The sequence below is a fragment of the Hyla sarda genome, chromosome 3, assembly GCF_029499605.1.
Source record: "Hyla sarda isolate aHylSar1 chromosome 3, aHylSar1.hap1, whole genome shotgun sequence".
In the NCBI taxonomy this organism is placed as follows: domain Eukaryota; kingdom Metazoa; phylum Chordata; class Amphibia; order Anura; family Hylidae; genus Hyla; species Hyla sarda.
In genome coordinates, this window is record NC_079191.1 from 230,680,698 (window position 1) to 230,708,474 (window position 27,777).

At 36.9% G+C, this 27,777-nt stretch overlaps 1 protein-coding gene across 2 annotated transcripts in view; it reads left to right on the plus strand.

Moving 5' to 3' along the window:
• The window catches only part of GRIK2 (glutamate ionotropic receptor kainate type subunit 2), an 805,023-nt gene that overhangs the window by 537,932 nt on the left and 239,314 nt on the right, over window positions 1-27,777 (plus strand). For both annotated transcript variants that reach the window (XM_056566198.1, XM_056566197.1), the window contains exon 11: window positions 16,299-16,522. In XM_056566198.1, coding sequence (XP_056422173.1) covers window positions 16,299-16,522 — 224 coding nt within the window. The remainder of the gene's footprint in view (window positions 1-16,298; window positions 16,523-27,777) is intronic.

Here is a 27,777-nt window from a genome sequence, read left to right on the forward strand (position 1 = left end):
CTGTTATTAAGTCCCCACCACATATTTTGATTCACTCTGAATAAATCAATTTCATCCTGTTTTTATAAGACTATTCTAAAATGCCCTTCATGCTGCTGTTCTTCTTGGGGTGTGTGTATATAGAGACATAAAAGAGCATCTTCTGTGTGTGTGCAATGTGTGTAGACATTATAAAGGTTAGACTTTACCCATTAGCTCAGGGAGAACTGAGAATTAGAGGTAGAAACTGCAGAGCACAGGGCCACAAGAAGTACTGCTCCTCATGTACACATATCCTAAAAAGTAGCTCAAACAACAGGTACACTTTAACTTTATTTACACTGGACAGTATGACAAGCAATGTAAATCAGACAATAATTACACCATGCACCAACCTAACAAAACAGGCAGCATGTGTTATCTTGAGCTGAAATTGTGTCATCACATGGGACTTGTATTTCCTACCCAGGGCTTTCGAAGACACCACCAGGATTGTAAGTAGGGACAACATCATGATTAAGAATGTCATCTCCCTGATATTAGAGAAAATGCTCACACTGGTGTAACAAAAATGGAGGAAGTAGAGCGGCTTCCACATGGCAGGGGCTCGCATAATTTCCCATTAGTGTTTACTATATTTTCAACTCTCCAGTGAACTGTAAGAGAGGGAATTCTGCTTTGCATGGGGCATTACACAAAAGTAGATAACATTGTCCACCACAAGTGTGGAGAACATTACATTTTCGAAAAATAAATGAAGAGTGAATCAACTTTTGTTCACACTTTTCCTGGTGCCAGTGAATACTCCTAAAATTGCTGACAGTGGGAACTGGCTATTTATAAAAACCTGAAGAATGCAATTGCTGCTGTCTACCTGTCCATCATATTCCATTCTATACTGCTGCTACTGTGTTGCTGCAGCTACTACTACTATCCTGCCACTGCTATTACTAACATCATCCATAGAGCCACATATCCATATGTTTATCAGGTTTCATACCATGCTAGGACTGCTTTAGCTGCTTCTATACCAGGTGCCTCCACTGCTACCTCTTCACAGCCATACATCTATTGCCTTGACCTGCTGTATTGCTGTTTCTGAGACTGCTTACATTTTTTTCTCTTTACTGCTTAAAATCTAAACTTTCGCATGGACTCAAGTATTCAGACCCTTTAAATTTAGCTCTGGGGCCTCCTATTTCTCTTAAAGGATTACTGTAGTGGAATATCCTTCGGATAGGGAATAAGTTATATTCCACTACAGTAATCCTTTAATCATCTTTGAGATGTTTCTATAGTTTAATTAGAATCACCTGTGGTGAGTTCAGTTCATTTGACATGATTTGGAAAGACATAGCCCTGTCCATATAAAGTCTCACAGCTGATAATGCATATAAGGAATGAAAAACAACCATGAAACGGAAAGAACTGCAGGTAGAGCTTGTAGACATGATTTTGTGGAGGCACATATATAGAAAATGGGAGAAAATAATCTGCTACACTGAAAATTCCAAAGAGCACAATGTCCTCTATAATTCATAAATAGAAGAGGTTTGGAACAACAGGAACATTTCCTAGAGCTGGCAGTCACATCACACAAAACAATTGGGGGAGAAGGGCCTTGGTAAGACAGGTGACCAATAACCCAATGGTCATTCTGGCTAAATGCCAGGTCAACCATCACTGCAGCATTGCACCAGTCTGGGCTTTATGGCAAAATGGCCAGAAAGAAGTCTATCCTTATTAAAAGACACATGAAATCAAAATGGAGTTTGCAAAGAAAAAAAAAACACCTAAAGGACTCTCAGACTTTGAGAAACAAGACTTGATTGAACTTTTTGGCCTTAAATCTAAGTGCCATGTTTGGCGGAAACCAAGCAATTCTTTAATTTGCCCAATACCATCTCTTCTGTGAACTATGGTGGTAGCAGCATTATGCCGTGGGTACATTTTTCAGAGGCTAGGACAAGGAAACTGATCAGGGTTGAGGAAAAGCTGAATGGAGCACAGTTCAAAGATTGTCTTAAGGTAAACCTGATCCAGAGTGTTCAGGACCTCAGACTCAGACTCAAAAATTTGCCTTCCAATACAACAAAGCAAGTCCTAAACACCTAGTCAAGACAACACAGGAAAAATACATGAAAACTGTCCATGGATTCTCCCCATCCAACCTAACAGAGCTTGAGAGGATTCTGCAGAGGAAAATGGCAGAAAATCCATGTGTGAAAACCTTGCCACGGCAACTCTGCAGAACATTCAATCGGCAGGGGTAGGAAGTCTTACCACCTCAGTAATGGCCTAAGGATAGTCCATAAATCAATTTAGCACAGATACATAACCCAATGAGAGGGGGATAAGATGTCTGATTGCAGGGGTCCTGTCTCTGTTCAGAACGCTGGGTGCTGCACAAAGATCCTGGAGGGTCCCAGAGGCCGAAGCCTGCGATCAAACATCTTATCCCCTATCCGTTAAATAGGGGATAAGATGTCTAGGGGCGGAGTACCTGTTTAACAATGGAAAGCCAAACCCCTGTGGTCAACAAGATATTGCTGGGTTCAATCCTTCCTTGACTGGGATGCATATTTACTAAGATTTTCTAAACGTCTAGCCATTAGTAGTATTAAGGAGCTAGTCACACACTTTATTTTTTACTTAATTATTACACTGTTCTGCAATATCTCAACCTTCCTAATTTACAGGGACCAAGGTCTACCCCTGTTCCCCTATATTTCAAAAGAACGTTTCCAGTTTTACCAATTTTAGTCTGTAAGGGGGAGATTTATCAAAACCTTTACCACCCAGCTTTATATATGTTTAGTCATTGCAGGAACCTAGATGTAGATTGGAAGGAGTATTTATTTTAAAATGTAATCCTAATACCATGGATTTTTAGTAGATGGTTGTCCAGTCCCCATTCAATCTAGTCTTGCATGTAAACAATACATAATTACAACTGTGTCCAATAAATTAAATGTCCTGTCATAATAGAAGGAAACCAGTGATGTGTTTAACATATTCTGACTTTTAGACAGCTTCCTGTCATTAGAACTGAAGGAGTTATTTTCTGATGCAGTGATGCGCTAAGGTTCTGTATTGAATCTTTATGTTGAAATTGTTTATGACAAATATGTTGCATCTGTTTGTAGAATCTGATATAGTAATCAATGTAGAGATGCTTAAAGGTTGCTTGCCATTGCTCTCCATAAAGACCAAAAAATTAATGATAACAATTTGACAGCTAATAAAATACCATGGGGGAAAAAGTTGACCAGTTGCCCATAGCAACTAATCAGATGTATTCTTTTACTTTTCAGAGGCCTGTTAAAAAATAAATGAAGCAATCTGATTTGAATCACTCAAACCAGATTGCTTGAGTAATTAGAATGATTATCAGTTTACTGAGGGATCAGCTTACAAGATGTCCATAAATGGCTTTAAAGAGGGGAAGGAGTGGTTGTCTTGAAAGTGGTTGATTGTGTAAATAGTATATAAAAAAGGCATATTTTTGGCATCTGTAAAAATAAGTGACATTTCCCTAATTTTTACTGATGCAAAAATATTCTTATTTTTAAAATACTGTGTGTACACAACATCACTTTCCCATATACTTGCGTAGAGCACATTCATTTGTGAAATACATTGTGTGAACATGGCTTAAGAGTCATAACTTTTTCTATTGGCATATTGTAGCCTTATGAGGTATTGTGTTTTGAGGGGTGAGCTACAGTTAAATTCCACAAATTCTGCAATTTTGGGTGGTTATGTTTTCAGCTTTCACTGAAAAGTATAATAGACAGCTTTATTAGGCTGGGATCACATATGTCCAGCATCTGGCATAGGTGAACTCAACCTAGATCTTGAAGCAACTGATTACATAACTGATGCCAAAGTGCATCAGTTGTCATCAGTTGTATGGCATCCATCGCCCATTGTTTCTGGATGGCAGACAGGGCAACCATCCAGCATCAAAATTGAGACACTGCATGATTGTGAACTGTTCTATTCAAATGAATGGGATCAGTTCTAGCATCAGCTTCCCTTTGGTGTACGCTGGAGAGAAACTGTGCTGGACATATGTGAACACAGCCTTTTTCAGGTCTATGAGATTACAAGGATAACAAGTTTATATGCCTTTCATATTGATTTTATTTCCATATTTCCTTTAATAGAGCTGTGTAAGGGCTTCCTTTTTGTGGGCATGCTGAAAATTTTCTTGGAACTATTTTTGGGTAAAGAAAATGTTTTGACCATTTTCATTATATCTTTGACAGGCAAAAGTAAACAAATAAATAAATAAATAAACAACAATCCTTACATTTTTATTTTCTTTTTTTTATAGCATTTTTATATGAATCCTTATGCATAGTCTGGTCATGTTTTTCACAGAATAAAGGTCTTTGTAAGGCCAAAAATTTAGAATTTTTTTTGGTTGGAGTTTTCTTTTTTTAAATTTATTTCTATGCCTTTCAGCATGAAAATTACAGGCAGAGTATTAGGCTATTTTCATCATTCACATCAATATAAAAAGGATAAATAAGATAAGCAAGACGTAAATGCTTTAAAGAAGCAGTCTGCTATTACCTGAGCACAAAACTCCTGTGTGTCCTACAAGATGCAGCTGTTCTCCCCTGCCTTCTGTTTACAGGAAGAATTCAATGACAAGGAGACAGGCTGAAGCTGCATCTCTTGTAACAATACACTGAGGACAGACGTTCAGAATAGAGGTAGTGCTATGTAATAACACTCCATATGTGATAAGACCTTCTGTTTGTATAAAGCAAAGGCACCATGCAAAATGCAGGCTGCATTAGTAGAACCATATCAGATGGGAAAAAGGGAATCAAGGTGCGAGTCAACCCATGAATGCACATGAACTAAAACAGGTATTCACAGGGCATACACAAGAAACTCTGCGTTCTTCTCTAATAATAGCCTATGTTGCATTACATAACAAAAAAAAAAAAACTTCTAAAGTGTTTCTTTAACATTCCATAAGATATGGATAGAAATTCGGTAAACTGACATAACATTTAGGCACTGAAGCAGAAGGATTCCGACAGTGGAATTGATACAAACTACATAATTTCTTTTATTGTCTTAAAGACATTTCAAAGGTTCTGCTCCAGGTGTCATATCCATATGATAGAGACTGTCAGTCATTGCTTGATGGTACTTAGAAATGGTACAGCTGGGTGACTAGATGAAACATAAACTAATCTCAGTTTTCTGCCTTAAAGGCAGACAGTAAAGGATAAGTTCACTTGGATCCTTGGGATACACTAGTTGAAGATTACTCTTGTGTATCACTTTTAGTTTTTATGCTTCAAGCACTGTATAAAATTCTTTCAAGCTATGAACATCTATTGAGAAAAAGATAGACCTTCACAGCTGTAGATGTAATAGTTATTTTTTAAAGATAACTTTAGTAATTTTTCAGTTGAAGGCACATTGACATTATTTATATACAATAAAACACTGCTAAATGTTCGTATATTTACTGTTTTCATAGACTGCATCAGTTTTATATGCAGAACTGGTTTGTTTATTTATTTATTTATTTTTGTTGCTTCATAACGGATATTTTAGAAGACTTTGCTTCTTTTCACATAGCTATTATGGTTTTAATTACGACAGGATATTTGACAATTAATCTATTATGTTACTTTATTACTACTAATTTGCTATAATTAAAGGGGTTATCCGGGAAAAAACTACAGAAAGTTAAACAGATTTGTAAATTACTTCTATTAAAAAATCTTAATCCTTTCAGTATGTATGAGCTGCTGAAGTTGAGTTGTTCTTTTCTGTCTAAGTGCTCTCTGATGACACCTGTCTCAGGAACTGTCCAGAGTAGAAGCAAATCCCCATAGCAAACCTCTTCTACTTTGTGCAGTTCCTGAGACAAGCAGAGATGTCAGCAGAGGGCACTGTTGCCAGACTGAAAAGAACAAATCAAATTCAGCAGCTGATAATTATTGGAAGGATTAATATTTTTTAACAGAAGTATTTTACAAATCTGTTTAACTTTCTGGAGCCAGTTGAGATATATATATATATATATATATATATATATATATAAGTTTTTCCCTGGAATACCCCTTTAACTTAACAATCATCCAAATGCCCAGATATTGGGGGAGATTTAAAAACCTGTGCAGTGGTGTCCATAGCAACCAATCAGATTGTTTGTTTAATTTTTTTGGAGGCCTTTTTACAAATTAAATAAGCAATCTGATTGGTCGCTATGAGAAACTGTCAACTTTTACTCTGCAAAGGTTTTGAATCAGATATCAAGACTCTTCCCTATCTCATTGTTGTAGACTATAATGTCAGTGATGCTCACACAAAAGATTTTCATTTCAGAAGCATAAGTAGAAATGGTTATGGAACTGCCAGTCCCTGGGAAAAGTTCAGACACTGGGCTTAGGCAAACAACATTGCATTCAGTATCGTTAGGCCAGAATCGGTGGTGCTGCACATAATAATCAGGTATCCAATATGTACATAAAGAAGCAAATGGATGAACTCACCCGATGTCGCTTCCCAAAAATACTTTATTCCATAGGTGCAGGAGTGTAGGTACAGTCATAGGAGGAGATTTATCAAAACTGTCTAGAGGAAAAGTTGCTGAGTTGCCCATAGCAACCAATCAGATCGATTCTTTCAATTTTGAAAAGCTCTGTGAAAAATTGAAAGAAGCAATCTGATTGGTTGCTATGAGCAACTGGACAACTTTTTCCTCTACACAGGTTTTGGTAAATCTCCTCCATAGTGCTGCCTCACAGCTGCAAAACGATGCTGCTGAGGATCTGCTGTATAATGTAATATGCAAAATTGTATATTGTACAATGTACAGTACCTACATTATCCAACTATTACAATAACAACTATCCTAGGCAGTGATGCGGGCCTGAGGTCAATGGATTTCCCCTGTGCTGATCTGTAATGTCAGTAACGCTCATTAGTGACCACACAGTGTCTGCTCTCTCCCTAGCCAGAATGAATGCGGGATTGAGGTGAATGGATTCACCGTAGTAAAGATCTGTATTGTCAGTAACAGTGATTAGTGCGCACACTGTCTCTGCTCTCTCAGCAAAACATCCGGGAAGGAAATGTCCATCTTCAGCAATGGCTGCCGAATATATAGGGCTGTGACATCACAGGGCTGGCTGCTGATAGGCTGCATGCCGCCATGTGATTCAGGGTGATCCCGCCTACCCGCTATCCCAGACTTCCTCACACGTGTAGCCCCCCTTTTAGCACAAAATGTAATGAATGAAGTGATTTGTTACCACGAAGCGAGAGGATATTTGGATTCATTCAGAATAAAATTTTTCATGAAATTCGGTATGAATTCGACTTTGTCAGCTTCGATTTACCCATCTCTAATGTATACTATACCAATTCTATAGTAGAACATGCATTATATTGCACTTTGATCTGAATTTGTCACACTCTTGAATTTGCAAATGTTGCTTTCTCTGAAAAGAGCTCTCAATGATAGCTTTGAAAATATATATCTCTAGGCATGAGTGTAAGACACTCTTAGAACAGTACATATAATTCTAAATGGCTATATTCCCAAGTTGGGCTTCAATTTCTAAAACTCATTGAGGTTTAATCACCTTGAGCATGGTCAATATTATTTAGATTAATACTGTCAGTGTTTTTACCAATTCTATTTGTCTTTCTCGTTTTCAAGTCTATCTTTTTTATGATATCTATCTATCTGTGTATATATCTATAAGTCTTTAAGGTAGTGCTATGAGATTAAGTGATCCCCCCTGCAGTTCTCCCCAGTCAGCCGTTATATTACTATATATGATGGAAGAAAAATAGACGAATCGCACTCACCCTCTGTAGTTGCAGTAGAAAAAGAGACTTTTATTCCAAAAGTGCACATCTGGAAACAACAGGCATGAGACGTGGAGGAGTCCAAAGACAAACAACTAGTTTCACACTTGACAGTGCTTCCTTTGGTTTGTGGGTCCTTCACGTCTCATGCCTGTTGTTTCCAGATGTGCACTTTGGGAATAAAAGTCTCTTTTTCTACTGCAACTACAGAGGGTGAGTGTGATTTGTCTATTTTTCTTCCATCACATATTAATATATATATATATATATATATATATATATATATATATATATATATATATATATATCTTGGCTTACAATCTGCACCCCCTGGTATTGCACCTATGTTATACTGCCTTCCCTAAATTGGATACTCATCCTTCAAGTGTGTTATCTGCAAGCTGCGCCACCATGTTGTCTTCTATTTGGTTATATTACTGCTACTAAGCCATATATTTCCTAGTGCCCTCTGCTTTCTTTAAACCAGTGTCTAAACAAAGACAGGCAGTTACCTTTATAAAAGGTTTACTTATTGCCCGTTTGAATATATATATATATATATATATATATATATATATATTTTTTTTTTTTTTTTTAGAGCTTACCCTGTTAACAAGGAAACAGAAATTTAACCTTATAAAGCCTTTAAAACCCAGTAGTGGTCTGGGCAGACTATAAGACAATTCTGCCAAAGGACACTGTATCAGTTCTTTGCCCCTTGGAGCAGATTTATTTAACTGTCTAAAAGAAAAAAAATGTCTTTGTTGTCTATCGCAAGCTTTATTTTACCAAAAGCAGCCTAAGATATAAAAACTGACCTCTGATTGCTTGCTATTGGGATATTAGCAGAAATTCCCAGTCATTTTATAAGGCCCTTGGATGAATCAAGCAATGACTTGAAAGGAAACTATATTCCAATGGGTGGCACCAGAGCGCAAGCTCCTCTTTGAGAGATACTATTTCAAAATGTCATTGGCGCAAGTATAGGTTGTAACTATAACCTTTTTATGGCACTCACCTCAAAAAGAATCCTTAACCTTTAAGTCATATATATATATATATATATATATATATATATATTTATATTTTTTTTTTGGGGGGGGGTACATTTATCAAAACTGTCCAGAGGAAAAGCTGCTTCTTTCATTTTTGAAAAGGCCTCTGAAAAATGAAAGGTGCGGTCTGATTGGTTGCTATGGGCAACTCAACAACTTTTTTCCCTCTGGACAGGTTTTGATAAATCTCCCCCAATATGTTTTGTTTTTGCTGCACAAGGCCTACTGTATTGTTGTTAATGTAAAAGAAAACACAACAAGATTAAAATTGAATGGCTTAATAAATTGTTAAGAAACTGAAAAGAATAAATAGACTAATGCACAGACCACAATGTGTACAAACCATATAGCTGGTATGAGTGAATGACCTTGACATTTCCTATTACTATTGCCTTAGGCAATCTCTTTTTTTTTCTGTAAACTGTAAGCATTGATATTTTTATTACAAATAAAACATGTTAGAAATATCACATCTCATAACATCAAGGAATGTAGGTATATTGTTTTTTTTCTTGAGTGTTTGCTTCAAAGATTAGACTTCATCTACAGACATTTTTCCTAAGGGTAGAGAAGAGGAAAACAAGATTCAACAACTGTATTCTACCAGAAATCAGATTGCAATGATAGACAACAAAATGCATAGTGTAACATGTACAGATTTTATTCAGTTAGTCATGATAATAGGCACATATATATTATGTACATGTGTAGCAAAAAGTTCAATTTTTATAATACTGCATGTAGTTATCTTGGGACTATCACATTGTGAGGCTTTAGAATTATCAGAAGTTAAAGGCATCAAGCATCTAATACAATAATAAAATATCACCGCTATTAAAGCCCCTACATTGAATTGCCTACCAGCTACACGAAAGGCAAAGAAACTCATTCTGCCACTTAAAGCATAGCTGTCATGAGATTTTACCACCTTAACCTCCCTGGCGGTATGATTCTGTCTGGAAATTTGTACCAAAAGCGGTACAAATTTTTGCATTGAATTTCACATCTCCCCCCCCCGTCCATTTCACATCTCCCCCGTCACATTTCCCCTCCCTTGTCACATTCTCCTCCCCCTTGCACATTCCCCCCCTTATCACATTCTTCTCCCCCTTGTCACATCCCCCCTCCCTTGTCACATCCCCTCTTGTTACATTCTCCCCCCTCCTTGTCACATTCTTCCCCCCTTGTCACATTCTCCCCCCTTCATGTTACATTCCCCTCCCTCCTATCACATCCCCCCTTGTCACATTCTTCCCCCCTTGTCACATTCCCCCCCTTCATGCCACATTCCCCTCCCCCCCTTGTCACATTCCCCCCTCTGTCACATTCCCCCCTCTGTCACATTCCCCCCTCTGTCACATTCCCCCCTGTCACATTCCCCCCTCTGTCACATCCCCCCCTTGTCACATTCTTCCCCCTTGTCACATGCCCCCTCTGTCATATTCCCCCCTTGTCACATTCCCCCCTGTCACATTCATCCCCCCCCCCCTTCTCACCTTGTCCTGTAGCAGCATACACTAGGTTTGCCGGGCAGATTTCAAACCTAGTGTATTTGCTGAAGAACAAGCCCTTTCCCCTTCAGCCAATCACTGGCTTTACACCACTGCGGCCTGTGATTGGCTGAAAAGGGAAAGGTCCTAGAAGATGTATAGTGAAGAGAGCAGGGACAAGACCGCATGGAGGGGAACTGCATATGCAGGGACCGGGATTAGGTGAGCAAAAGTTTTTTTTCATTTTACTCCTTTTTCCATTTACACTTAGCTCAGTGTTTTCTAACAGGGTGCTTCCAGCTGTTGTGAAACTACTAGTCCCAGCATGCCCGGACAGCCTTTGGCTGTTCGGGCATGCTGAGAGTTGTAGTTTTGCAACAGCTGGAGGCCCCCTGGTAGGGAAACACTGACTTTTTGTATTTTTCTTTACCTGCTCTGGCCGGCCCCCACAATGGGAACCGACCCGAGCAGATAATCGCATGTTTTCCCGGGGGTCGCATCGCTATATTGCATTGCTTTTGCGATATATCGTGCAGCCCGGCCGGCAACTCTGCAATTCTACCCCGAGCGTGACTCGGGGTTACCGATCCTGGCAGGGAAAATTAACCCCGAGTCACGCGCGGGATTACCGCTCAGGAGGTTAAAGAAGATGTACAGTGCTAAGAAACTTATAAATGTCTGATTGGTTGGAACCCCCCTCCCCCTTTTTAGACAACATTTTCATATATAAAACTTTGAATACATTTTTTATAAAAAAAAATTTGGAACAAAATGTTATAAAAAAGCATCAATTTTGGACTTTTTTTTACATTCACGCCGTTCACTATACGGGATAATTAACATTATATTTTAATAGTTCTGATATTTACGCACGCAGTGATATCAAATATGTTTATAAAAAAGTTGTTTTTACACTTTTTGGGGGTAAAATAGGGAAAAGGGACAATTTAAATTTTTATTGGAGGAGGGGATAGTTCAAATTTTTTTACTTAAATTTTTTTACTTTTTTTAACTTTTATTTTTACACTTTAATAGTCCCCATAGGGGACTATTTATAGCAATCATTCAATTGCTAATACTGTTCAGTGCTATGCATAGGACATAGCACTGATCAGTGTTATCGGTCATCTTCTGCTCTGGTCTGCTCGATCTCAGACCAGAGCAGAAGACCCGTAGAAGGTGGCGAAGGCAGATAAGGGGACCTCCGTCCACCATTACAGATAATTGGATCCCTGCGGCAGCGCTATGGGCTATCTGATCATGTATTTTCCTGACCGTACTTCCGCAGATGCCATGATCTGTATTGATCATGGCATCTGACGGGTTAATGGCAGACATCCGTGCGATCGCGGATGTTGGCCATTACCGGCAGGTCCCTGGCTGCTGTCAGCAGTCGGGAACTTCCGCGCACAACCCATGCATCGCTCCAATGCTCGCGGTCATGTACAGGACATAAATGTACGTCCTGGTGCGTTAAGTACCATCAAACCAGGATATACATTTACGACCTGCCTCATTAATTCTATGAGAGTTTCCATTTAAAGTGGTACTAGGATGACCTCTTCTGTCTAATTTTGCAAGTAAAGTATTAGGATTTTGGAAAAAAGTTGCATAGTATACAATCTAGAATAACACACTATAACAATTTAATATTTGTATTGTCATTCTTCATTTTGACATTCCTAGCCATCACTGTGACTGTGAATGTTAATATTATTGCATGTGTTTTCTCTATAAACAATAAAGATATCCTTTGGTTTGTAATCACTTTGCATTGGTTTGGGTCTGCATTTTGTTGATCACAATGTTGATATGATGGCAAATTTTTTATTGTAAGTGTGAATTGAAAAATAGTGTAATTTGGAAGAAGATTTGGATGATAATTTAGGCATAAGTAGATTTAAAGGGGTTCTCCAGTGGAAACCTTTTTTGTTAAATCACATGGTGCCAGAAAGTTAAACAGATTTGTAAATTACAAATAAAACTAGTTTTCCCGACCTCAAGTAAAGTGTACAGGATTTTTTTTTTAAATATGAAAAATTATTAAATTATTGAAAACCGTGCATCAATTGTAATATATATTCTTTACTTTATTAAAATTAACAGTATCTAATAAACTATCTTCACACAGGGCCCTTGTGTGATAAATAGGATAGACAGTTCACAATTATTAATAAAACATATAATAGATATAAAAATTGTTGCCACTAGTGAATAACTGTTCATTTGATCCTGTTGCAAATATTCAGATAATGTTATAGCAACCAGCGTCCATGAATGTCACTCAATGGTTAACACAGGTTGTAGCCTGGTTATTAAATGTTAAATGTTCAGATGTTTCAAAATGTTTCTGAGTGTTCAGATATATCAAAAATATTTCAAAGTTAAGATGAATGTAGCACTGTAGTCTAAGTGTAGAGCACCATAGCACGGGTGGCTGAATGTTTTACCAGTCTCTCGATAGCCGTCCGCTGTAGGTGGAATTAGGATACCAGCGATCTTCCCAGGGTTGCAGGAGTTGAGCGCTGGCTTGCGCTGGCGCTGTCAGGTCTGGACTGCGCCGTCCGATGGAGAGCCGCTCGCTGATGTAACTCACTGGAACTCACTGCTGTAGGTAGTTGGCAAATCCTTGTGGGGTCAGCGTGTGATGTCACTGGTAACCGGCTGGAGGCAAACACTGGAGGCAGAGGCTGGAACCAGTGGCTGTGCGTGCTCACTTGATGGAATAGGCTGGGCTACCAGGTAATGATAGCTGTGATGATGGCACAAATCCAAATTCGTGTATTGGCGCTGTGTTCAGGATCAATAGTTGCGGATAAAATCAAAACTAGACGCGTTTCAGGGCACTGGGGTCACTGCCCTTTCCTCAGTAGTCATATCTGATACTGTGAAGTGTCTTCTTTTTATAGGGGGAAGGAATTTCTATTAGCAAGAAACAGTCAAAACCTAAAATTGACCACTGGAGCGGGACAGTGTGAATATCGCCCTGGTTGGCCGGCAGAACCGGTCACAGTGTAACAAATAATACACAGTGAGAACAGTATGCAACGAATATAGGACCAAAATGCGAAAACAAGAAGCCATCAGTAGCAGCAGGCAGTAACATAATTCTAATGAACGGTACGGCCAGGAGATGGCTAACCCAAATGGCCCGGACGGCATCCACACATTGGTCACTGTGAATACCGTCCTAACCGGGCAACCCAGCCACCTCCAGCTTTGGAAAACCATATAATATTGAAATAACATATAATACATTATCTATCCAATAATAGCAAAACAATCACAGTTATCCAATAACAGTGGTAAGTTCGTAGTAACAAGAATAATAGTGATAAAAATGAAGATGAAAAATAGAAAAATAAAAAAAATAAACAAATAGAGATGAAAAAAAAATAAAATAAATAAGAATATGATATTCAAAATAATAATAATAATAATAATAATAATAATCATAGTAATAATGATAATAATAAATCCAGAACGATCCTATACTGGAACTAGACATAAAATTTCTGTTCAAATAAAAATATAGACAGATGATTATGAATAAACATAAAATGGAAGGATATACTAAAGAAAAATAGAAATGACTGAATAAAATAGTAAATTATAAATATAAATAAAAATAGAAATAAAAATGAAAAATAAATGTAAAAATAAAAATAATAATAAAATAAAAATAGTCATAGTGGTAAAAAAAAAATACAGATAAAATAAAAATAAAAATAAGAATAAAAATGAAAAATAAAAAATAAATAATAGATAATAAAAATAAAAAAAATAAAGAACAAAATATAGCAATGAAAATGAAAATAAAATTGAACATATAATAATCCAGTAGATAAATTAACTATAGACAGGATAACTATGCATAATAAAACATGATATAAAAACACAAAGAATACAGCAGAGTTGTGATGCACCATAGGGGTTACAGTTGGCCAAGAAGGGCACCCCCAATAAACAGGGGTGTCCCACATGACCAAGTGCACCCCCTATAAAAATCCAAACAGCTCAAAAGTGGAGTTTAATCCACCTGGTTCCAAGGTGGCAAATTCGAAGATCTTTTTGCTTTCTGCACGCGACATCTTTATCATATAACTACCCCCCCTCCAATCTTTTTTTTTTTTATTATTTGGAGACCTGTAAAAGAGAGGGAACTCAAATTACTATTGTGTGTTGTGATAAAATGTGCTGAAAGTGGGTGTTTTAAATTCTTATTCTTGATGTTATTTAAATGCTCAGCAATTCTCATTTTTAGAGTTCTTTTTGTACGTCCGATATATTGTTTTCTACACTCACATTCTATGAGATATAGAACACCCTTAGTATTGCATGATATAAAGTCCTCTATTTTCCATTTGAAAGAGTTGGTGCATGAATTAATTTCTGTTACTTTTTTTGGACCTTTTGTTTTATTACAATTAGCACAGGAGCCACAGCGAACAAAGCCCTTCATACTGAGCCAAGAGTCATTCTGTTTTTTTCATGCTTGGTGGTTTAATAGAGGGGGCCACTGAGATGCCCATGTTAGGAGCCTGAGTATAGACAATTGGGGGATGTAATGGCAGTCGACTACCGATATCACGGTCCTCTCTAATCAGTGGCCAATGTTTTTTTTTATAATTTTTTCTACCTTTTTGTAGGATTTATTAAATGGAATTACTATTTTTCCTCCAAAATTACTTCCAGGATCATTTTTTTCTTTTTCCATAAAAAATGTAGATCTATCTAACTGTTTAACTGATTCAAGGGATTGTTCTAAGAGCTGACGGGGTTAATTCTTTTCTTTAAATTGATTGGTGAGACTGACAGCTTCTTCCAGGAATTTGTCTTCCTGGGTACAGTTTCTTTTTAATTTGTGAAACTGTTCTTTGGGGACATTCGCTAACCATCTGGGTAGATGACAGCTGTTATACCCTATATAGCTATTTCTAGCAGTGGGTTTTTGGTATGTGTTGCAGATCAGTTTTTCCCGGTGACAAAATAATTTTTTCTTCGAAGGGGATTATTATTTACAGTTGGTCGGTACCGCTATGGGCACCAGGTTTGCACCAAGTTATGCCAACCTGTTCATGGTGGCATGGGAGGAGCAAACCATCTTACCCCGACTTGGTGCAAACCTGGTGCTCTGGAAGCGGTACATAGACGACATTATTCTTATTTGGGAGGGGGACACTATTAGTTTAGAACACTTTATCATTGAGTTAAACAACAATCACTATAACATAAACTTCACATCCAAATTTTTCCTGAAATTCATAATGAATTCGGATTTGTCAGATTCAATTTGCTCAACCCTAATTGAGAATTTTTTTTGTTTTCTAATCTGTTTCGATTTTTTGATTGGAATAATTTTTATTTTAGGGATATTATTGGGAGGTTAACTTGCCTATGCAGTTTTTAGAAGCATTTAGAGCTATGCTTTACAGCAAGCCCATTAACTTGGGCACAATAGACTGAAGAACACCAATGTACTTGTATGAGAAAGGTTTTAAGGCATGCTCTGTGACCTTTGCAGAGGTTGTTTAAAAAAGATAGTGGAAACTGAATTCTGTACATTGGCTAGTGTACATGATTTCTTATCTATATACTGGTGCTACATTTCACTGTATTCCTATCATTGATGTTTAGAAAGACAATGCTGGAAAGTGATCTTTTCAAAACAGGATGAAGCTATGAAGCAAATTAATAGGCTTAGTGGCCAGAACATAAATTACAAGATTGTTTTATAGTATAGATGGTAAAATGGAAAATTTGAAAATAAAATACATAAAAAGCAATATGTAATTTTTATGAGAAATTCCTTTTAAAGTTTGAGTTCCTATTGTCTTAGTAAACTTCTTGCTTGAACAACATTCTTATTTTCATGTTTGACTCACAAGCATTCTATTTTCTTTTTTTTCTCTCTTAACAGAAAGCTGATCTTGCAGTTGCTCCATTGGCTATCACGTATGTTAGAGAACAGGTCATCGACTTCACCAAACCCTTTATGACACTTGGAATAAGTATTTTGTACCGAAAACCTAATGGTACAAACCCAGGCGTCTTCTCCTTCCTGAATCCTCTTTCCCCTGATATCTGGATGTATATTCTGCTGGCTTACTTGGGTGTCAGTTGTGTGCTCTTTGTCATAGCCAGGTAACATATCTATCTTGTGATTATTTGGCAATTATGTAATTTACCTTATTTATAATTGTCAAAGGTCACGTTCTACACTTTTCTTTTTTTATGACTTATATACTCTTTACATATAAGTCTATATCAAGGGTCTCACTAATAACTGTTAATTACATATGAAGCTTCAACAAATACCTCTTATAAACTACAAGGGCAGACATCACCTTGAATCATGATGTTATCCGGTGGATATAAGTGATTGTTATATGTCTTAATAATAACAACCAAATGGGATGCAACCCATGTAAAGCCCAAAGAGAATACTTACACATACACCAATAATCACATTCACCACTCAATAATAGTGAATCGGCTCGGTCAAGACTCACACTAAAGCTGAGCTCTTATGTATTCCAAACATTTTATTTAACTCATTAAAGTGAAAATAAAAAAGTAGGAGAGCATTTATTTATACCCTGCTCACATTACACATTATAATATACACAGATTAGCCATAACATTAAAATCAGTGTAGGTCTCCTTGTGCTATCAAATCAGCTCTGAGATATTCAGGGCAGTACACTACAAGACTTTAAAGGTCTCTAAGGTATCGCACAAAGATGTTAGCAGCAGATCCTTTAAATCCTGTTAGTTGAAAGGTTGCCAGGAATAATGTTGCCTTAAAGGGAAGTACTTGGTCTGTAACATCATTTATATAGGTAGTATATGTAACTTATACATCAATCCAAGAAGGAATTTATTTAGATTGTGCCTAAGTTTTCTGAAATACAAAAGTTTCACATTTTTGTGCAAATCCTATTTTGCATAAAATGTTGTGACTTTTTATCTTTCTGCTCCATGTACATCATGTTTACAAATAGTGGGTGGGGCTTACAGGCACGGAGCATGTGAAGTCATCCAGAAGTAACTTTTTAGCACTGTTTTCTAGAGAAGCACTTCATTAGTATGAGACCACATTGGCCAGCTTTCTCTTTCCATGTGCATCAGTGAGTTTTGGGTGCCCAAGGCCCTTTTTATAGTTCATCAATTGTCCTTCCTTGGGCTACTTTTCATAGTACTGGGGACAACTCTCTAAACTTGCTGTTTTGGAGATACTCTAACCCTGTCAAATATCCTTATGTTTGCCACCTTCCACCTCTTGCTGTTGTCACACAATAACCAATGTTATTTACCTTACCTTTCTGTGGCTTAAGGCTGATCAGTGTAACACTGTAAGTAAAGACATACTAATGCCTTAACTTTGTTACATTATGTTTTATTTGGTCAGGTACCATCTCACAGATTTATATCTTTGTGCTACATTATATAAAATAATGCAGTGCAAACCGGCATTTCCCACTAGCATTACGGATCTGATCCTTTAATAATAGTCTTTATCTACTTTAATATGGAGACAAGAAGATAAACAATGTTCATATTACTTTAAGGTGGTTTGAAACGGGCAGAGAATCAAGTGCACAAAATTACACAGAAACAAGAAATCTGTTTAGGAACAGGATTATTATTCATTGGGATTTGTAGGTAAAAGGGGTACTCCGGCCCAAAGACATCTAATCCCCTATCCAAAGGATAGGGGATAAGATGCCTGATCACGTGGGTCCCACCGCTGGGGACCCCCACAATCTTTCATGCAGCACCCCACTATCATCAGCCTCCAGAGCGAACACCGACCGATTGTGATTCATCAGACCCGGAGGAATGTTTGCTCTGGAGGCTGATGATAGCAGGGTTCTGCATGAAAGATTGCGGGGTCCCCAGCGGGGGGACCCCCGCGATCAGGCATCTTATCCCCTATCCTTTGGATAGGGGATAAGATATCTTAGGGCTGGAGAACCCCTTTAAACTGGGTCAGGAGATCAAAATGTGAAATTAGAATCACCTAGATTTGTTCAGGCAATTATATAAAAAACCTCTTAGTGCTTGTGATATAAAGTCTTTCTTTATGGGGCTGCTTATTAGAATAGTCTATTTTGAAAGAGCAGTATTAATGCACAGAAGACTGACTTATTTCATGCTAAGGCCCATACTCGGAGAACAATTTCAAATATTTCAACAGCATGCCTGATGTTTTTCCTGTTTAGACAATTTAAGAGAATGTGTCCTTACATTATGAAATAAAATCTAGGGCTGACAGGCTTTTAGAGTAGGTCATACCGCTATGAAAATAAATAATAGATTAACCTCGGTTTAGTTCCTATGTTTATTTAATAGAATAACTATTTATTCTGGACTGTGTTCTCTAGCTATTAGAAGAAATATTGTCATCTCTTCTTCATAGCATTTTATTTTCTAGTTTCCTAAACGGTATACGGCTATAAGTAAAATATTTAATATGTTTGTGTATCTGTGTACATATATATAGAAAAAAAAGAAGGACAGAGCAGCACTCTCAAGAAAAGAAGTCCTATGGATGGGTGCAAGCAGTCTATGGGACCCGGTCCTGGGTCCAACAATGTAGAGATAAATAGGGACGACTGCAGCACACCGAAGTAGCAAAAATTAAGCTTTTAATCCAGCTAAAAAATGGACAAAGTTTCTTTGGTCTCACACCACCTTTTTGTAAGTGATCCAAGGTAGTTTAAATAGACATGGTCATGTGATCAAATCATTAACATACATGGTACGTATTTAAAGTGACAGATGCATAATCATAACATATAAGTGTACAATAAGGGATGCTATATAAGTATCCAACTGTGCCATTACAAAAAAAAATAAGTGCAGAGTGACAAAAGTGATAAAGGCAAGAAAAACATTGAAAATATAGTTAATTTTATCAGCTGACAATAATCAAACAATACTGCAGAGGGCGGGAAGGAGTCATGGCATATTGTTCTTACCAGCCTGTATTTGTAAAAAAAAGTCCCTTGCACAAGATCTTCCACATGGTGCCATAATCAGCGCTTCCGTGTGTAAGCCTGCGAGCCAATAGCAGATCGTGATGTAATGCGCGTCATCAGTCACGGGACCCACGGTCACATGATTAAGACGGCATCTACAATGTGACCCATAGCCACGTGACCGGAATGGCACACAGTATGTTTTAGGGAGCGTTAGACTCCCCAAACATGCGCATGTGCAACCTATTCTGAAAGAGCCGTGACTGATGACGCGCATGACATCACAATCTCGTGACTGGTGACGGACATGACATTATTGGCTTACACACGGATGCGCCGGTTATGGAAGATAATGTGGAAGATATTGTGGATGCGACTTTGTGTTCTGTTAGTCAAATAAAAAAGGTATTACAAGATAATGCAACATTTTTTGATTTGCATCTGCATCACTGGACTTATATGGCTACTCAATATATATTAGTTTGAAGTAGCCACATCAGTCCAGTGATGCAGATGCAAAATAATAGTATGCTGCAGAATCTTGTAGTACCTTTTTTATTGGACTAACAGTATTTTGTAGAGACAAACTTTCGGGAGTCCTCTCTTTATCAAGTCAAAAGCATTTCTGAGCACCCAAAAAGAAAACACAGGTTACATCTCATGAAAAATGCAGAGGTTAAAACAACAGATGTGGAGAACTCAGGGGTGAGAATGGTGTTACCGCAGGACATGGGGAGATACAGGAGAGAAGACAATACAGCACAGGTTATAGGAAGTATTGATAATGGACTAAGAAGCTCAAATCCACATTGAGTCCTCTGTTCTTTGAATCATAAAAAACTATAATTTTGACTTCAAATACCTTTATTTCTTGGGTGTTTTTGAAGTTTGTTTTCAGAATCTTGATTTTAAGGTCATGTATGGCATGACCTGCTTGGGTGAAATGGTGTCCAACTGGGGTGCAATAGTCCTTTTATCTATGATTGTTGATGGAAGATCTGTGTAGGTTCATCCTTTCATTGAGTTTCTGGCTGGTTTCACCAATGTAACATCCTATACATAGGGTATAGTCCCTTAATTTTGTATGCTCTGTTGTTGTGGGTGGCCTCAGACTTTGTGCAGATGTGTTGGCAGAATTTACTGTGAGGTTTGGTGCATGGTTTGGTCCCATTGTCTGTATATGATGTTTCTGGGGGTAGTTTCCTATTAACCAGCTTTTGTTTTAAATTGGGTGGTTATCTGAAGGCCTTGAAAGCTTGTCTTTACAAAATACTGTTAGTCCAATAAAAAAGGCTTGACAGGATTCTGCAACAGCCTATGATTTTGCATATATATGTGTGTATATATATATATATATATATATATATATATATATATATATACATACACAGCGGGGATCAAAAGTTTTGGCAGCCAAGGTAAAAATTTGTATTAATGTGCATAAAGAATCAAAGGAAAGATGGAAAAGTCTCCAAAAGGCATCAAATTACAGATTAGACATTCTCATAATATGTCAACAAAAGTTAGATTTATTTCCATCATTTACACTTTCAAAATAATAGAAAACAAAAAAATGTCTGCAAAAGTTTGGGCACCCTGCAGAGTTGATATCTTGTACTTCCCCCTTTGGCAAGTATCACAGCTTGTAAACGCTTTTTGTAGCCAGCCAAGAGTCTTTCAATTCTTGTTTGAGGTATCTTTGCCCATTCTTCCTTACAAAGGTCTTCCAGTTCTTTGAGATTTCTGGGCTGTCTGTCACGCACTGCTCTTTTAAGGTCTATCCATAGATTTTCAATTATGTTGAGGTCAGGAGATTGTGAAGGCCATGGCAAAGCCTTCAGTTTACGCCTCTTGATGTAATCCCCCATGGTTTTCGAGGTGTGTCTTTAACTTCAGCTTTTTCACAGATGGCATCAAGTTAGCATAAAACATTTGTTGAAATTTAAATGAATCCATTTTTCCTTCTACCCGTGAGATGTTCCCTGTGCCACTGGCTGCAATACAACCCCAAAGCATGATTGATCCACCCCTATGCTTCACAGTTGGACAGAGGTTCTTTTACTTAAATTCTGTTCCCCTTCTTTTTCAAAGGTACCTTTGCTCATTCCGGCCATAAAGTTCAATTTTAACCTCATCAGTCCACAGAACTTGTTTACAAAATGCATCAGGCTTGTCTATATGTTCATTTGCAAAGTTCAAATGCTGATTTTTTTGGTGAGGACGTAGAAGAGGTTTTCTTCTGATGACTCTTCTATGAACACCATATTTGTACAAGTATCGCTTTATAGTGGAATAGTGTACCACAACTCCAGTGTCTGACAGATCTTTCTGGAGGGATTGTGCAGTCAAATGTGGATTATGAATAGTTTTTCTCACAATCCTGCGAGCTGTTCTGTCTGATATTTTTCTTGGTCTTCCAGATCTTGCTTTATCTTCCACTGTTCCTGATGACTGCCATTTCTTAATCACATTCCGAACAGAGGATATTGACATGTGAAAACATTTTGCTATCTTCTTATAGCCTTCTCCAGCTTTGTGAGCGTCAACTATTTTCAGTTTCAGATTTCTAGACAACTGCTTAGAAGAACCCATGGTGCTGATTGTTGGGGCAAGGTCAGATGAGTCTGGGCATTTAAAACCTTTGAGATTGACATCACCTGGTCTTCCCAGATGATGATTGAGAACAATCCATGACACTGGCAGGTCTCAGCTTTGCAAAGGGGGCAGTGCTTGCTATAAATTCTGCAGGGTGCCCAAACTTTTGCAGATGCCATTTTTTTGTTTTCTGTTATTTGGAAAGTGTAAATTATGGAAATAAAATCTAACTTTTGTTGACATATTATAAGAATGTCTAATCTGTAATTTGATGCCTTTTGGAGATTTCTCCACATTTCCTTGGCTTCTTTATGCACATTAATACAAATTTTTACCTGTGGTGCCCAAACTTTTGATCCCCACTGTATGTGTGTGTGTGTATATATATATATATATATAATTTTTATTTTTTTCTTCAATCCAAAAAATCTTTAAACTTTTCAAATAAGAAATATCATCCATATGCTGAAATAGATAGATAGTTATTAGCCATAATATTAAAACCACTGAAAGGTGAAGTGAATACTGTGAATTATCATAAGAGAAAATTATTCTTATGCATTTCCTTATTCTTAAAATACATGTAGAATATGCACTCCATATAAGTCCCAACACACCTTTTGGCACTCTCCTGAAGGTGGAAAAATGACACCTCCAGTCCCCTGGCAAGCAAGCAGTCCCTTCTTGACGTTCATGTGTTGAAAAATGATAAAATGGGCAACTACATGAATTGCAAGGGTTAAATCAAGATGGCTAAGCAATAAGGTCAGTAGATTCCCAAAAAAAACAGGTCCTGTGGGGTGTCCCTGGCATTCAGTGGTCAGTGTCCACCAACAAATAATTCAAGGGAGGACAACTGGGGAATTGACAGCAGGATCATGGTATTCTCCAATGGCAGTGTGCCTCTTCTGCAGGATAATGAACCCTGCCACCCTGCAAAAATTGTGGGAAGGGGAATAGTTAGAGGTACATGACAAGGATTTCAAGGTGTTGATCTCTTATCAAATGTTGTAAAATATGCAGAAAATATAAGTCTTACCCATAAGGGCTTCATTTCACACTAGGAATTAAAGGATCTGTTGCTAATGGTTGATATCACAGGACCTCTTCAGAAGTCTTAGGAGTTCAGCATAGAGTCCAACATAAACTAGTTAGGTATGTTTAACATTCTACTGTACAGTTAAGTACATAAAAGTCAAATGTTCCTGTTCCTTTTACAGCACGCTGTGCTGATAATGTGACAAGAATATCATGCCAGCAATACAGTTGATGAAGGCTATCATCATATATACTTTATATTTAATAAATATCGGGTTATACATATGTTTAATAAGTCTTTACTAGATTTTTAGTTATCTCTTCTCTCTTTTTTATCTCGTAAATGATCCCTTAAATGTATTTTTCCCTCCCATGTATAATGTTGCATAACATTTCCACAACTGTACAGCAAACCAGGTACACATACAATACTATAAATCTGTCAACTATGTAATCTTCATTTCTAGCCTAGTTTCTTTTTTGTCAGTGTTAGCTTCCCACATTTCTGCCTGCTCAGCTTTTGGAGACCTCATGAGTATTGCTTTCTTCAGAACTGATTCCGAGTTACAATAACTAGAACAGTTCAACAAATGAAGATTAAAAGGACAGTAAATTCCAAGGGGAATCAAGGGCATTGCATAGGTTTCTTTCAGCAGCTACAATAAAAAACAATCTTTCTCTGGCCCTGCAAGGAAGGCACTTGACAGAAAAATATTTTAATATCCAATTTCAAATATTATTACTCCAAACATAAAAGTACATTCATGAAAACTGTCACAAACAGTACTTATAAATTTATCTTAAAGGGGTATTCCAGCCCCAAAAATCTATTATTTTGAAAATGAGTCAGATTGATCTAAAAAAATAAAAAATACATCATACTCACCTGCCTTCAATACTTGCAGCCACTATTCCAATGAGTATTAGTCTCCACTGCTCACCGCTGTTTCCTGACTGAGGAAGTTAACAGCTGCAGTCAGTGATTCTTAAAGGGCATTTCCTGCAGGATTAACATGTCATAGGAACCAGAAAGCAGTGGAGAGCAGAGGGAGGTGAAAGCTGTCAAAATGGCAGCTGTAGCGGGATCAGTGAGTATGGTTTATTTTTTATTTTTACAGTGTACTCACTCACTTTAAAACTTTTTTATGGGCTAAAATACTGCTTGAAGTATAACATTTATCCTGGTGTTTTGCCACCATTTCTGGGTTTTTTATTTTAGTGTAAATTTTCCATAAATATACAACATTTAAACATATTTGAAAACCAAATATGTATTGACACATTTTAAACATATACCCTAATGAAAACAAATCATTTAAGCAATCTTGCCAGAAGTAGTAGACACAGCTCACCCTCTCGCACTCACCACGACATGGACAGGACCCCAGTCCGAGGAAATGGTAACGAATAAAGAGAAATCCAGCGTGGTAGTTCCAGCAATACTTAGACGTTTATTCAGCAGTTAGCCAGCCCGGATAACAGGTGATGTGTTTCGGCCCCAGTATGTAGCCTTAGTCGTACAACTAAGGCTACATACTGTGGCTGAAACGCGTCACCTGTTATCCATGTTGGCTAATTGCTGAATACATCTAAGTACTGCTTGAACTACCACGCTGGATTTCTCTTTATTTGTTACAATGTAAGCAATCTGTGTGATTTCTATTAGACACAGAGGTTGTGCAAATAATCTGTTCTCTAGAGATCCCTCCAACCAAGACAAACATGGATGTTTTTTTCTAGGTATATATGGCATGATATTATCTCCTTCAACACTATACATGTCCCCCGATGTGCTAAATTAATTTCTATAACAATTACTAGTGAGATTCTTAACAGTTATGCAGTGTCTAAGACTTAGAATACTGCTTTTTAAATGAAACAGTACTTCAGGTCAATGTGAAATAATAGTGATATATTGGTCATTGATTATTGTTTGCTTTATTTTTACTGTCATTTATATGTTTGTCTATTTATGTTGAATTTTTATGTTCACTTTTTGGTATTAAAAGGATAGCCAGAAAAGATAGTCAGGTTTGTGATAAATGTGCCCTCTCTTTCTGTAAAATATTTTATTTAGATTTTTGACCTTGCTTCAAATACATCACACATTACAGTATATGAAAGAACGGTCTTAAAGTAATAGATGCACAAAAAATTTACGTCAAACTTTCAGCCGTTTTGAAACAAAAAGAAGGCATTAAAGGGGCACTCCGGTGGAAAACTTTTTTTTTTTTTTTTTAAATCAATTGGTGCAAGAAAGTTTAACAGATTTGTAAATTACTTCTATTAAAAAATCTTAATCCTTCTAGTACTTATTAGCTGCTGAATACTACAGAGGAAATTCTTTTCTTTTTGGAACACAGAGCTCTCTGCTGACATCATGACCACAGTGTTCTCTGCTAACATCTCTGTCCATTTTAGGAACTGTCCAGAGCAGCATATGTTTGCTATAGGGATTTTCTTCTACTCTGGACAGTTCTTAAAATGGACAGGGATGTCAGCAGAGAGCACTGTGGCCATGATGTTAGCAGAGAGCACTGTGTTCCAAAAAGAAAATAATTTCCTCCATAGTATTCAGCAGCAAATAAGTACTAAAAGGATTAAGATTTTTTAATAGAAGTGATTTACAAATCTGTTTAACTTTCTGGCACCAGTTGATTAAAAAAAAAAAGTTTTCCACCGGAGTACCCCTTTAATAACTATCACACAACTGAGTAGTGTCGCACTAAATAAGCTATATCTTTCAAATAATGACCAGGCGGCCTAAGGGAGGCCCATTTTCTGTACATAGTAAAATTGCCCTATCTAGATGAATAGGCAAGAACTTTAATTTAATTTAAAGAACTTTTAATTTAGATTTTTTACTACAACACTATATAAATCTTGAATATGTTTTAATTTTATCTTTATTCTTTATTTTAGTTTTTGCCACTCCTACAACTTTTTGTTAGTTACTGTTTCTTTCTTGCCTATACAGTAAATTACAAACTACAGTGAAATGTTTTATATTTATCATTTAAAATGCATCAAACTATATAGATATGTTTACATAAAATAAGAATTTTAGCCCACCATTATAATTCAGCAAACATTGCTCTATAATTGCCTTACTGAAGAATAGCTGTTAGCTAAGATGTGCTTTCCCGGAAACGATACCGTGATAGTGACATCTGACCACTATGGCTGAGAACTGGGGTGCTGGATCCCCTGTTTGAGTTGAGCAACACTTGACATGTGTGCTGCTGCTCTTTTCTACTCTATAGGCCAAACATAGATAGCTGAACAGCATGTTCTTGTGTGTCCCAATGGTCAGACTCTTAAAGATCACATAATAAAAGTGATTCTAGTATAGTGGTATTGTAGGAGGGTCCATGGCTGAAAAAACCCACAGTCCCTTCCCATAGAAATAATAACCTTTTTAAAAACAGTATACATATTGCTGCATCTTTCATTTGTACATTTGTTTACAAACTGTATTTGAAGTAAGGCATAATAAAATGGGTTAATGGTTGTTACTGGCATTTTCAACATTGCAATGGGGAAAGGGCAACAACTGTCATCTAAGTTGGTTCAGAATATGCATCAACTGTTTTATCATCTAAAAATGAAGAATGTGGGTAAGTTAAAACAATGTTTAGTAGTGTTTATATATATCAGAAGATACAACATTTCCAAATGAATGCTTGTTATCATTGGAGGGGAGGCATTATGGTATTTCTCATGGTAACATATAGAAATTATATATATATATATATATATATATATATATATATATATTTCTTCAACAATTTTATAACAAAACCGTTAATGGCACATTATGTAAAATGTTATTGCTATTTTTATAGAATGCATATCTTAAAAATGACCACCAAATATTATCAATGCTTTGTCTATATTTTATCTAAGCTGTATTTGAGTATGACCTCAATTTCACTTGCAACATGTAAAATATAAGCACTAGAAATTGTCTAGAAAGACAATAGTACTGAAGCCATATTGACAAGTTATGCCTCAAAGCACGGTGTCTACCTCATAAGCAGATTTAGCAAAACAAATCAGCATACTATATTTTATTGGAAAATGGAAATGCACAAGAAAGTAGGGAACCTCACGCTAAGGGCCCTTGGTGTCATCCCTTGTTTTTAGAGTATTTGGATATTGATTCATTGTAAGCCTAATCTGTGGATGTTGCAATCCCTTGGTTGAATTTACAAACTGGTATTTGTAATGTCTGTAATGGTTGAAATTTCTTTGTGCTTCTATTAAACTGAGAAACAATAATCCTCAATAGGAGTGGGATTGGGGTTATACATATCTATACTTTAAAATGGGTTATCCAGGAATAGAGGAACAGAGCTAATTTCTTCCAAAATACACACCTCCCCTATACTCAGGTTGTGTGTGGTATTACAGCTTGGCTCCATTCACTTCAATGAAATTGATGAAATACTATGCACAACCTGAGGACAAAGGTGGTGCTGCTCTTGGTAGGAATTTGCCCTGTTTTTTATTTATTTTTTTATTTTTTTTTTATTTTTTAAGTTTTGGCAAAATAAATATAAAGCAAAATCCTGCAGTCACACACTTGATCAATAGCTATTTACACCAACTTTTCTGAAATTATATCTCGATAAGCAGGTTGATTCCATAGGCAGTGTTTGGCTCCCTAAAGTTCTGTATCTTTTGTATCCAAACAAAAGGATAATACATTTTTAAAACTCAACATCACCTATCATTGTTTCCCTGGAAATCTGTAATATAGATATCACTATAATATTACAA